The sequence below is a fragment of the Sinohyriopsis cumingii genome, chromosome 17 (genome assembly GCF_028554795.1).
Source record: "Sinohyriopsis cumingii isolate HCF-2022 chromosome 17, ASM2855479v2, whole genome shotgun sequence".
Taxonomy (NCBI): Eukaryota; Metazoa; Mollusca; class Bivalvia; order Unionida; family Unionidae; genus Sinohyriopsis; species Sinohyriopsis cumingii.
Genome location: NC_142977.1, coordinates 52,468,333 through 52,481,718, shown reverse-complemented (window position 1 = coordinate 52,481,718; position 13,386 = coordinate 52,468,333). Strand labels below are relative to the sequence as shown.

General features: G+C 34.9%; 1 protein-coding gene across 1 annotated transcript in view; it reads left to right on the top strand.

The window, feature by feature from the left end:
- The first annotated feature begins 925 nt into the window (after nt 1-925).
- The window catches only part of LOC149778701 (discoidin domain-containing receptor 2-like), a 34,444-nt gene continuing 21,983 nt past the window's right edge, over nt 926-13,386 (top strand). Inside the window, exons 1-4 of the mRNA XM_089939510.1 lie at nt 926-1,043; nt 6,201-6,342; nt 11,643-11,732; nt 13,050-13,197. Of these exons, the coding sequence (XP_089795636.1) occupies nt 961-1,043; nt 6,201-6,342; nt 11,643-11,732; nt 13,050-13,197 (463 nt within the window). The 5' untranslated portion in view covers nt 926-960. The remainder of the gene's footprint in view (nt 1,044-6,200; nt 6,343-11,642; nt 11,733-13,049; nt 13,198-13,386) is intronic.

Sequence of the window (13,386 nt, the reverse complement as noted above, 5' to 3'; positions counted from 1 at the left end):
ACGTTAGATGCCAATTTTTGTATTTTTTGAAGAAGTTACAGGAAATGGTCAGATGTACAATATTTTGGGTGTGTTTTTTTTTTTTAGGGTAGGTGCAATAGCTGGTTTTACAAACAGTGTGTAAGAAATTCAATTGTCTTTTGTTAGTTTAATTGTCGACTGCGAAGTTTAGCCAGTATAATTTATAAACGTAACATACTACGTTCTTCTATTTTCGCCGTTAAATTAAACGTTTGAGCTGCCAGTTTCATCACTGTTATGAATGTGTTTTCACAACTTTTTGAAAACTATGGCATCTAGTATTTCATTTTATGTCTCTCATTCTTGCCATATTGTTTATATTTTCCCTGATGTGTGAGATCTTCATAGGTATTGGACAAAACGTTAGAAAGTGATGACCACATGCATCCCACGTTGTTTTCAAATAGCTATTTCAGCTCTGTTGTACAGGCAAAACAAGATGAACTGCATTCGCAATAAAAAATTACTCTTTTTCGTTACGGTTTCTGATACGTGTGGCTTGCACAGTCCATTTGTTACAAAGCAGTATTTCTGTCTACCTTATCGAATGAATAGATCAACATGCCTCTTTGCGGTATGCCTTTGCGATATGTACTTCATCTGAAATAACGCGAAGCGAATCTTCTGTAGTTGAGACGCAAACCTTATCTGTATATTTTTAACAGAATACTTGTTGGATAGGTATTATGTTACTTTTGCAAAAATAGTCTCCAATGATTATCGGTTGTCATGGAAAAATATTAATTGGCTTATTACAAACATTTTGCGTGTTTTAACTTAAATGAACACTTTAATTTAGAAAGAATATTTAAAGTAAAGTACGATTGGCACATGAACAGATATTTAAATTTCATATCAATGACATATATTTTAAAGAGTTTAAAGATGTTCACCGGTTTCCTGACATTTGTTGCAGGCGAGTGCAACAGTGCATTGGGGATGCAATCCTTTGAGATACCAGATTCAGCCATCACAGCCAGTTCCTCCCACGATGAGAAAACAGTGGGACCACAAAACGCAAGGTATGTTTTCAGTAATGATTCATTTTGCAACATGCTACACCTCTTTCGCTAAACACAACAGTTATTAGGAGTAATTTTAATTGGTCTCATTTGCAATCCAAAAACATTCAGTTCAAAGAAAAAATTGATGGACCGCTCCTGTGGCCTAAGTGGTTAGAGCGTCCGCCTCGGATGCGGGAGGTCGCGGGTTCGAGCCCCGGCCAAAACTTATAGAAATGGTTCTAGCAGCTGCCTCGCTTGTCGCTCAGCGTTAAGAGGTTAGTACTAGGACTGATCGGCCTGGTGCCAGAATAATGTGACTGGGTGGGACATGATGCTACATGTCTGGGGCATGATGCCCAAGTGCAAGACATCACTATAAACTGTCACGCTACAGGCATCGTAGCGATATGACTGGAAATTTGTTAAAACTACTTTAAAAATCCAAATCTCTCTCTCTCTCTCTCTCTCTCTCTCTCTCTCTCTCTCTCTCTCTCTCTCTCTCACACACACATATCTTTATTGTATACGTAAAAGATTATAAAAATCTCATTAACGAAGCAGTTGCCTTAGACTTTGTTAAATGCTATAAATATGTAATGAAAGGTGAAAACAAAAATCTAGTCCTCATTGAACATTTCAGCACGTCTGGGACCTTGCTAAGGTGAAGCTTCGCGGCAAATGTCTCAGACCTTACTGAGATGAAGCTTTGGAGCAGCTGTCAGGAACCTTGCAGTGGTGAAGCTTCACAGCACATTCGTTTGAAAAAATCAGACAAAATGTGCATGTTAATAATGAGATGAAGAGTCTAAGTCGACAAAGCGCCATAACTCAACGAAAATCAAACCATCGTCCAACGCTTCCGAGCTATTGTTCAGATAGTTTCTCCATACATTTGATTTCCCTAAAAGAAATGTTCATCAAGGGCCATAACTCTTACAAATAGAAGCCAACGCTGCAAACGTGATTGAGATCCAATGAAATATATGTATACCAGAATGCTGTGCTTTATTAATGTCTGTGTCATCATAGTAGCGGAGGTCTACACGGACGATGTAAGTTCATCAAGGGCCATAGCCTATTTACATTTAATCGTTAATTAAGCGATGCATATTCAAGACCAGGAACTCTGGAAAGGCTGCCATGGCAACTAACGTGACATTAATACGCTTACATACAGTACATTGTTTTTCAAAATGTACCTGAAATATTCTCAAAAATTACAGATAAGACACAAAATTTTAACGGTAACGTATAACAGGTTTTGGAAACAAACTGTTCTTATATATGTACAGACGATCCCAACCGTTTCTATAAGTCAATTCGGCTCTTTAGTCATCCGATTAGTCACCTGTTTAGTGATGTGTCAGCTGCAAAGGCAGCCAGCACAGTCAACAGCTCTTAATTCCTGTGTAAAATGTTTCCTAATTTTACAACGAGGGAGGTAGCATTGAATTTTGTTATGTCCCAATTGTTGTGTATTTTGTGGTTGCTACAATCAACGAATTTAACAACGTAAACAATAATGTGCTATCCGTAAATCCAAGAAGGACTATTTAGATCTCTTTAGAATGTGAGAGGCAATTTCGCGAAAATCATCCTCCGGGATAAAGGAGGATTAGCACTCAAAGTATCATACGTTTGTCTGGTTTATCTGAAATTGTTTATTTGATTCACTCACTCGACAGGTTTAATTTACATGTATTGACGGGTTTTATTATCTTGTGCTACGGGGACGAATCGGCTTGTTTGTCCGTTTGGAGATAACTGTCGTTTATTAAAGAGCGTCTGGACATTTGTTGGGTTCTTATCTGACTTTCTCTGTCGTTCAGACAGTTAATAAATCCCTCAATACCCTTTTAGTTTATCCTAAATTTGTGTCGATGTTTATCCGCTACATTGTATTTAATTATTGCTTTACCGAGCAAAATGGAGCTAAAAATGCGACAGGAAAAATTAGTCAAACGGGCAGAAGGGAAGACACATACAGAAGGAGAGCTGGATTACGATAAAGAATAAGCATTATCCATACACTCTATAAAATATTAACGAGACATGTAATAGTCAAGTTAAACAGACAATAAAAAGTCTATTGTTACCACGTGATTTGATAAAAACGTTAATTGGGGCTATCTATCAACGTATAAACAAATCTTGTATAATAAAACAACACAAAAACAACATTGTCCAATGGGAATAATTCTGCGCGTACGTTTGTAGGTAGCATGGAATATCCACACCAGAAAAGCCTGGCATCATATTATCATGCGTGTCCAGCATAAGTACGTTTGGAAATCTTGTATAACTCAGATTAGTGCTGGACATACTACGGTGGTGATAGTACTACGAAATCCAGAGCAGTCACGTGTATCTCATGAAGTCAGGGAATGAAAGTATTCTTTGATGAGCTTGTACAATTTATACATTTTTTTTTCCCAATCCGAGTTTGGGGTTGGTTATTATACACCAGGATTCGCGTCTTGCACCTTGACAGTCACACAGCATCAGGCACTTCTCGCTGATATTGGTACAATTGGGTCCTTTTATAATAGCTTTCGTCGTAATGGTAACGTCCTCTTTTGGCAAAATACATCGTGATGTTAGAGGAGGAAACATGCAATAGAGCCATATTTAGACTCAAACGTTGATTAAATTACTGTTGTGTTGAAACAACCTTTCGCGATTAGGTAACAATCAGTATAAACTCAGACGGCACATCCATGAGTATTTGTTGCATCCTGTATTTCCTTTCCCTGGCCGTATTGGAAATATAAACCATGTCAAGTAATTAACTGCCGTGTGATCTGGGAAAAGGAATTACCTTCATGAATGTAACTTTTTTTCACTCTAAAATACAGCTTTGTTAACTTTCTTAGCAAATTAAAACCACCCAATCAAAACCATGAAATAAAAACTAACCAGTCAAACCCATCAACTATAATATCAGCAGATTTGACCACAGATATGCCAAATAATAGTATATTTGCATAGTCTTCAATTCATTTCTAGTTTTCGCTGTATTGATCGCTTAAAGTAAGACCAGTTATTCTCTCCTGGCTCAAGTCTTTCTCTCCGACATTGCCGGTCCTCAGTCATGATAACAAGAAACATAGTCAACACTGAAAAGATTAGGCATTTTAGGCCGGAAACTTGTTTTGATGTATGCATATTGAATCTTTCTTGCCTCCACATCTGATCGATTCTTCTGCTATTAAATAAACGTCCATTCAACCTTGGTTGCACGGTAGGTTATCTCAAAGAATCAGGCCTTCGGTAGCGAGAGTGGTAACCACAGTTTATGAGAATTCTGACAGGTTCAGTAAGTACATCGATTGAATACCATCGCTCGAGGACTAGGATGCATCTGTTACAGTTCAGATAATATAGATGATTTTTATTTCATTTTATTTTATTTTATGCAGTTTGGACGAATCGTTATGTCTTGTCTCAAGGGATGTAAATATCAAGTTAAGTGGAGAGTGTCTTGGTATTAATCATTTTGCTAATCGGTCTTTCTTCTTTTTTCTTTCTTCAAAATAAATATAAATTTTCTTCAATTTGATATTTTTGTCGGTTTCCTTATGAATCGACAGTGGCAGACGATATGTAATGAACGGGTTATTTTTATTTTTCAAAAAAGAGAGAGAAAAAAAGTTTTCTGAGAAGTGGGAATTGTCGAAAACGAAAAACAAAATATATGATGCAGTGATTATGATGAAGAAAAAATTGAGAATCAGAAACATTCCGTGTTATATTAATGCTGTTGTGTAAGTATTTTTACGGGATAAAGACGTTTAGGACGTGCGAACTATGTTTTATTTTCATTTGTGAACCAGGGTTGGATTCAAACTCTTCCTTCAGTCCATTTATTTATTTAACTCTGTAAATAAGATTTTTTTTTACAAATATAACCGAATGGTCCTTTATACATGAATATTCTTTTGTTTTTTAAATAGTGTTTTTATTTTTAAAATGCAATAACATGCAGATAATCAGCCATTTTGCTCACACTATTTGGGGCAACCTTTATAATACTAAAAATCGCCCAGGTAACTTAAAATTTAACTCACTACAGACCAATTTTATGTGGCATAAAACATTGTAATGACAATATAATTTAGTTCCGCACACGTAAGAATATCGAATCCATTAGAATACTTTCCACTTCTAAACATACAAACGGACAAAACTGGTGCGCTGTTTTAGACCATGTATGTTTTAATTCATCAAAGCCGAAATAATTAATTTTGCGTGTCATGAAGTAGTATCCTTCTGCCATGGCATATGACGTCATCACGGTTCATGACAGACCCAAGCAGATAGTATCAGTGAAATGAACAAGGACGTAGCTATATCCTGTTGCCAAATAATGTAGACATATATAAAAAAAATACACCTGATGCAATTTTGAAATCAGAGTTTCTTTATGCAATCGATAGGATGTTTCAGGGAAGGAGGATTTGTCTGGAAATTAGACTTCCTCTCGTTAGATCTATAGCTGATCTAACCAAACCTCGGAACTCTTAGGTTAACAGTGTAATTTCTGGCAAAAAGAGGAAAAGCATGCAAAATCGATGGTTTTAATAAGCAATAAATAAATAAATAAATAAATATAACAAAAAAGACAAACATTCGCTGATTGGCTAATGCTTTGGCTTACGGCCAATTGGAAACAAGTTTTTTTTACAAGTCTAAACAATTTCAGTCGTAAAGTCTCCTTGAATCAGACATGCCTCGATTCAATTGGAAACAAAGCGAAACGTTCCCTTCTACTCCCACCTTTAGAGAAAATGAAAATGCTCCCCTCCTCCTACTGCCGGCCTTAATGAGTTAAAAAGGTTAATTGAAATGTATATAACCTGTCTACCTTCTGCTGTACCAGGCATTGAGACATACGGTCCGCGTCCCGGTTTTATCAGCCTGTTTGCATCATAAGGTGTGACTTTTAAACTCTCTTATCCGACCTGCACCCTGGAGGAAGTTGCACATGCCTGAACTAAACTGTATTTCTGTTATGATTGTGAACAACTATCAGACTCCATTAATGTCATTGCATGGAATTAATCATGAACTGTTCTTTCTGTTTTTGTCATTATCATTATTATTAATATTATTATTATTATTATTATTATTATTATTATTATTATTATTATTATTATTATTATTATTATTATTAAGGATCCGGACGGAGCTGTATGGTGGAGCGTGGTGTCCGAAGTCGACTATAACTAAAGATTCCTATGAATTTCTTCAGGTCGATCTCAACAGATTGATGGTCATCACACAGGTCGAGGTCCAGGGGAGATTCGGGAACGGCAAGGTTAGAATTATCGGAGGTGTTTGAGTTACTGTTGCTGTCATGGTGTTAGAACACTCGTACTTACTAAGATACAGATAAGCCCATTAAAACGACATTGCAACGAAAGGCTACAACAATATTACAACAAAAAGTTACAACAACATTACAACGAAAGGCTGAAACGATATTACAACGAAAGGTTACAACGACATTGCAGCGAAAGGGAAATAGTAAAATGCATTAGCTGATTTACCTATTCCTTGATGTAAAATTTAGTTTACAGGACTATTTGATTCTAACTTTGGGATATATGAAATAGTAGAAGCAATAATCAAAAAGGCGAGGCCAGCACAGCTTAGCACATTTTCAAAATAATTTGATATGGGACACTGGAGATATTGTATTATCATCACATCTTGGATAACCTAAAGTAAATATTGAGTTTTATACAACTTAAATTTATACCCACATCAGAGAACCCCAAATATTTGGTCTGATGAGGTATATTATGTGTGTTGGTGCTGGTGGTGTGGTGGTAGCATAAAAATAATGCCACCAACGCCGAATATGGCAGGTTAATTAAGTAATTGAGTCATCGTCCTGAAAACTGTTTAGTATTGTGGAGAAGGAAACGATATGTGAAATAATATAACAACGATATGTGTTATAATATAAAAAGGAATATGTGTTATAATAGAAAAACGATATGTGTTATAAAAACGATATGTGTTATATTATAAAGACGACATGTGTTACAATATAAAAACGATATATGTTATAATATTAAAACGATATGTGCTATAATAAAAACGATTATCTAATAGGGATCATATAGCACGTGAGAATGTTTTGTTTTTTTTTAAATAAAAAAATAATATTTTCACAGGCCTGAAAGCTACACCTGTTTTATAGACAATACACATCCAACCGCTGAACTGTACTATCTGACTGCATAATTGTATATATTTTAATTTTATATATTTTATTTTTATATATTTTCGCCTGGAATCTGGTTAATTTACGCAAAGATCTTTCGCTTTTAAACTAAACCATAAAATATAAAATAAAACAAATTAAATTAAACGAATCTCAAATGACATAAATAGTTTCACTTGCATGACCATTTGCGTTATTCTTATTTCCAAGTGTCGTTGCTTTACAGCAAAAATTATAAATGAATTTTTGTGGAATAAGAACTTAATCTAGAATCTCTATAGTAACGGTATTCTGAGAAAACCTGAAACTTCTACAGTTCAAGATAATACGCGTAATAATCCATCACGGTATGCATAAAGTAGTCCCAGAACAAGCTGTAGCAGTAAATAGACATATCGCACAACTTGAATGTTTATATGTTGTTCACCGATAGTAAACTACACACGAATAGTCTTTTTGTTTAAAAAAAATTGAAAAATATAAACATTCACATGCGTTAACGTTAAATTTGACCTCGTCCTAAAGGTAAGAAAGATGATTAATTGTTGATTTTTTTTAAGCATATACCTTTGATACGAATCTCCATTTATCATTAAACATAGCCGTACAATAGTTAAAATAGTAAAGATTCCCCGCACTGTATCACACGCAAAAAAGCGACCGGTTTAACACATGTAGACTAATGTGAAAGCATTAATCGTTATATATGAGAATATCGACTGTTTGATAATGGGAAAAAGATCAACCAAAGATCTCAAAGTTTTTTTTTAAATGTAGTTTACCGTGCCGTAATGTTTCTTTCTCTGACGGTACGCGGAATCAAAGATTGAATTCATTTATTGGAACATGGCATCTCTGCTTGCCACGAATGGAAGATCAGTGGCTAGTGAAAAAATGAAGCATGCACAAAAACGGAAATGAAATAATTTGGAACTGAGAGAGAGAGAGAGAGAGAGAGAGAGAGAGAGAGAGAGAACACATTTTCTGTTATGCGTTTTCCTCTATCAGTTAGGGAGTTGCTAATTGTCATATTGTTTTAAGAGTCACACGTAGTTAATGTTTATATTGATGACTTAGCTACAGATGCCGTGTTTCCACATATGTAGAGGCTTTGATAACACATTCGCATCGTTCAAACCGTAAAACGAATTCGACACAGAACATAAGAAGCTTTGATGATGTCAGCATGATTGGGAATTATTATAGAATGGTTAAATATTTATTGATTTATTCATTCATATCCAGACAGCTATTCCCACACAATCCTTTATTTTTCATTGCTTTATCGTCCTACACGTATAACTTCGATCAAGCAAATCATCATCCACTCGAATACCGGCATTAGTCGAAGGTCTTCATTCATTCGAATACCCGGCATTACTCGAACGTCTTGCTGTGACATAGCGTAATGTTTGATTTAATAATAGCATTGAAAGGTCGAGACGCTATAAAAATACTTAAAACATCAAAAACAAATCTACCTTACAGGGCAGCATTATATCGAGATTTTACAACTATACAGTATTAAATGTTTCTACGTTTTACAGTTCTACATTATTAAAGGTTTCTACGTTGTACAGTTCTACAACATTAAATGTTTCTAATTTTACAGTTCTACAGTATTAAATGTTTCTACGTGTACAGTTCTACATTATTAAAGGTTTCTATGTTTTACAGTTCTACAGCATTAAATGTTTCTACGTTTTACAGTTCTACAATATTAAATGTTTCTACGTTTTACAGTTCTACTGCATTAAATGTTTCTAATTTTACAGTTCTACAGCATTAAATGTTTCTACGTTTTACAGTTCTACATTATTAAAGGTTTCTACGTTGTACAGTTCTACAACATTAAATGTTTCTAATTTTACAGTTCTACAGTATTAAATGTTTCTACGTGTACAGTTCTACATTATTAAAGGTTTCTATGTTTTACAGTTCTACAGCATTAAATGTTTCTACGTTTTACAGTTCTACAATATTAAATGTTTCTACGTTTTACAGTTCTACTGCATTAAATGTTTCTAATTTTACAGTTCTACAGCATTAAATGTTTCTACGTTTTACAGTTCTACATTATTAAAGGTTTCTACGTGTACAGTTTTACAATATTAAATGTTTCTACGTTTTACAGTTCTACAATATTAAATGTTTCTACGTTTTACAGTTCTATTGCATTAAATGTTTCTAATTTTACAGTTCTACAGCATTAAATGTTTCTACGTTTTACAGTTCTACATTATTAAAGGTTTCTATGTTTTACAATTCTACATCATTAAATGTTTCTACGTTTTACAGTTCTACAGTATTAAAGGTTTCTACGTGTACAGTTTTACAGTATTAAATGTTTCTACGTTTTACAGTTCTACAGTATTAAATATTTCTACGTTTTACATTTCTACGGTATTAAATGTTTCTACGTTTTACAGCTCCACAGCATTAAAGGTTTTTACGTGTACAGTTCTACAGCATTAAATGTTTCTACGTTTTACAGTTCTACAGAATTAAATGTTTCTACGTTTTACAGTTCTACAGGATTAAAGGTTTCTACGTGTACAGTTCTATCTACATCATTAAATGTTTCTACGTTTTACAGTTCTACAGTATTAAAGGTTTCTACGTGTACAGTTCTACATCATTAAATCTTTCTACGTTTTACAGTTCTACAGCATTAAATGTTTCTACGTTTTACAGTTCTACAGCATTAAATGTTTCTAAGTTTTACAGTTCTACAGTATTAAATGTTTCTACGTTTTACAGTTCTACAGTATTAAAAGTTTCTACGTTTTAGAGTTCTACAGTTAGCGAAACTGACTCTGTTGTGGTACCAACTTACTATTTTTGAAAAACGGGGTCCATATGAGAAAATGGAGACCACTTGAGGTACTCGGTGGTGACGAGTGGTCAGCGAACGATCAAGCTGATGTTCCTAAACCGTTTAGACAGAACATTCTTAGTGCAGCCCATGAAACTCATTTGGCTGGTCATTTAGGAGCCAGTAAGGTTTACCATAGGATCTTACGTCATTTGTATTGGCCGGAAATTAAAAGTGATGTTTCAGAATATTGTAGATCTTGTCTTATTTGTCAATTGAAGTGTTAGTTCTTTTGAACTGTCTTTTGAAAATACTGTCCATTGACCAATGAAGTTGTTGAAAGAGAATTTTATTTTTATTTTACAGAGGATTTAGATATCGATCTTTTAGATTCTGTCTCTCATTCTGAATATCTTGTCTGCTCACTCAACATTACAATTAAGGCAGGTCAAACTTGCAAAGGAAGGAACTTTTCAACCAGGTGATAAAGTTCTGTCTCTCTTGCCAACACGTTAAAATCCTCTTCAGGTTAAATATTATGTGCCTTACATAGTTAGAAAGAAAGTGGTTTAAATTATATCAATACTTCTGCAAGACGGAAACAGAAATAACTCCGTCACCGGTCATATAAATGTGTTAAAGGAGTATGTTGATCGAGAAAGCCCTGTAATCATTCAATAAACGTAGTCGTTCCTGTCCCACACAGTGACGATATAAATGATGACGTACAATCGAATTGTAGAGATCATCTCTAGCCGGATTTGGATTAAGTGCATAGGGTCTATATTAAGTTATTACAGAACGTAAAATTGCATAAGATCTATAAATAGATGATTAAGTTCGTCTTCACAATTACTAACAATATTATTATTTGCAAGTATGTTTACGAGATTTGGCCATTTTCCCATAGGACAGGTCGGTCAGTTGGTATCCTAGAAGTATTCAGTTAATTTCCATTGGGTGTGTTCGGTCACATGAATAAGCATTTTTAAATGTTAGATTGCGTATTAAGATCTGTCACGAGGGGTATATTGCGACATATAGTCATAACAGACTCTTGAATGTATATATATATATATATATATATATATATATATATATATATATATATATATATATAGATAGATAGATCGATAGATAATAGATAGATAGATAGACACAAGGAGATAACTAAGCAATCAGATTCATTCCTACATTCCTATTTAGGATTCATTCACGGTGTAACATCAAGCCTGAACACGTGTTCTGTGTTGCATTTAGATACTATTTGAGAGGAAAATCTTTGGTTTGGATTATTCATTGGAAAAAGAAAGAGCTCATTGGATTATAATATTATTCTGGAACTGTTGTTAATTATTCCAAGGAGTTCTGGACAATGCCATTTTGACAGTGTCACGATTCTTGGTGTAGTATATTTCCGTTTCTGAAATGTATTCGAAACTTTTCATTCTTTTGAACTTTTCATTCTTTTAGAACTTAATGTAACTTTTTCAGGATTATTTTGGATTCACTTGATAATAATGTTTCTACATTTTACAGTTCAACATTATTAAATGTTTCTACTTTTTAGGGAAAGGAATATGCCACGCACTTCCTGTTGCAGTATCAGAGGGAAGATGGAGGTGAATGGATCCATTTCCGGAATAAGACAGATGGAGAGGTAAACCACGTGATTATTATGGTTAGATTAAGATCTTTATTTCGGTTTCAACGATCGGAAGAAAGGACGAGATGAAAACCCATTTTTTGCCGTTTTCATTCTACGGTCGTATGAGGAGCCGCTGAGGTTCATAGGTTAGCGTGCTGGGCTCTTGCCTCTAAATACCTTACATATGCTGCTGTGCCGTGAAACACACATCCAAACGAAACCTATCGACATAGACACGGGTAGAGAAATGAAAACAATATTAAAATTGACAAATGTTGATTTTTGGATTAATGAAACCGTGTTTCATGTCCATATGAGAAAACGTGAGCAGCTTGTGATGGATTTTTTTTTATGCTTAAGAAACGAACACACACACACACACACACACACACACACACACACGTGCAATTCTGCCTGGTTAGGTCTTCGCTAGTTTTAACTTCTGTTTTAGGTATTCAAGCTATTACAACAAAAGGCCAGAAACATTTAATCCAATGTCCGATTAGGACCATAAAAACAGTTGGTAAGTTTAATATAATGAAAATTAAATGGTATTAAAGGAGTGATATATTGTGAATACAATTTAATTATAATACCGTATACACTCACTTACAAACTGGTCCATCTGCAAGCTGCATAGAAACCCATATATTTCGTCGCATAATGCGATGGGAGATGTAGGTCTATACAGTTTGTTAGGATGAATATGTACAACATCCAACATAAACCATGACCTGCCGGCACATTTTATAACGTCAGATCTGAGTTTGTGTTGAGTATATACGGTACTACGTAGTTCATATTGTCTTTCAGATAGCTGCAGATTATGGTGTAAGAGAGACTGGCACTTGTACAATTTTATCTCAAGTTCACGAAAGGGCAATGCCAACAAATGTGGCATACTACGACGATTAGACTGGTCGTTCTTCGCAACCTTCAAAGTTCAGACATTTTGATAATTGTTAGAGAAGCAGACGGTCTAAATGTGACCCAGATCCTCTACGTTCATTATCCGTTCTGAAACTGATGCTATAATTGACATTTTTCAGTTATTTCCCACAAGTGTTTTAGACGATCGAATTTTTTTGAGAGACAAATTATTTCCATTACCACGTCATTCGTGAAACAGGCCAACACATGTTTTGCTGTTGGTAGCCTGGTCCTTCGTCTATTTTATGCAAACGTATGGAAATACATTTTCCTGACCTTTAAATTCAATTTGAAACAATCTAATACAGACATGCATGTGTGCATACCTTCATACATATTAAGAAACTTAGCTTAGACGAGCTGCGAGAAAATAAGAGAAACAATTAACTTATCTTGCAGATTTTCGACGGCAACTCAAACACATACATTGCGGAGTTACGACCAGTGTCGCCACCTATCATTGGAAAACGCATCCGGTTCATTCCGTACAGCAAATATCCTCGGACAGTCTGCATGAGAGCCGAGATCTTCGGCTGCCCATGGATGGGTAAGATACCGACTAACAGGTTCAATTTCTTCTCATCTACTTTAAAATGTTTAGTATTGGTTGTGTTCATCACGTCCTGACGTTGAGGTAACACGAGAGTGCAAAAGGTTTCCACGCTGAATATTCTTTCAGTTATTCAGTATTAGCCAACCTTGAATTACTTTACAGCACTGAGTGCAATTTATTTAA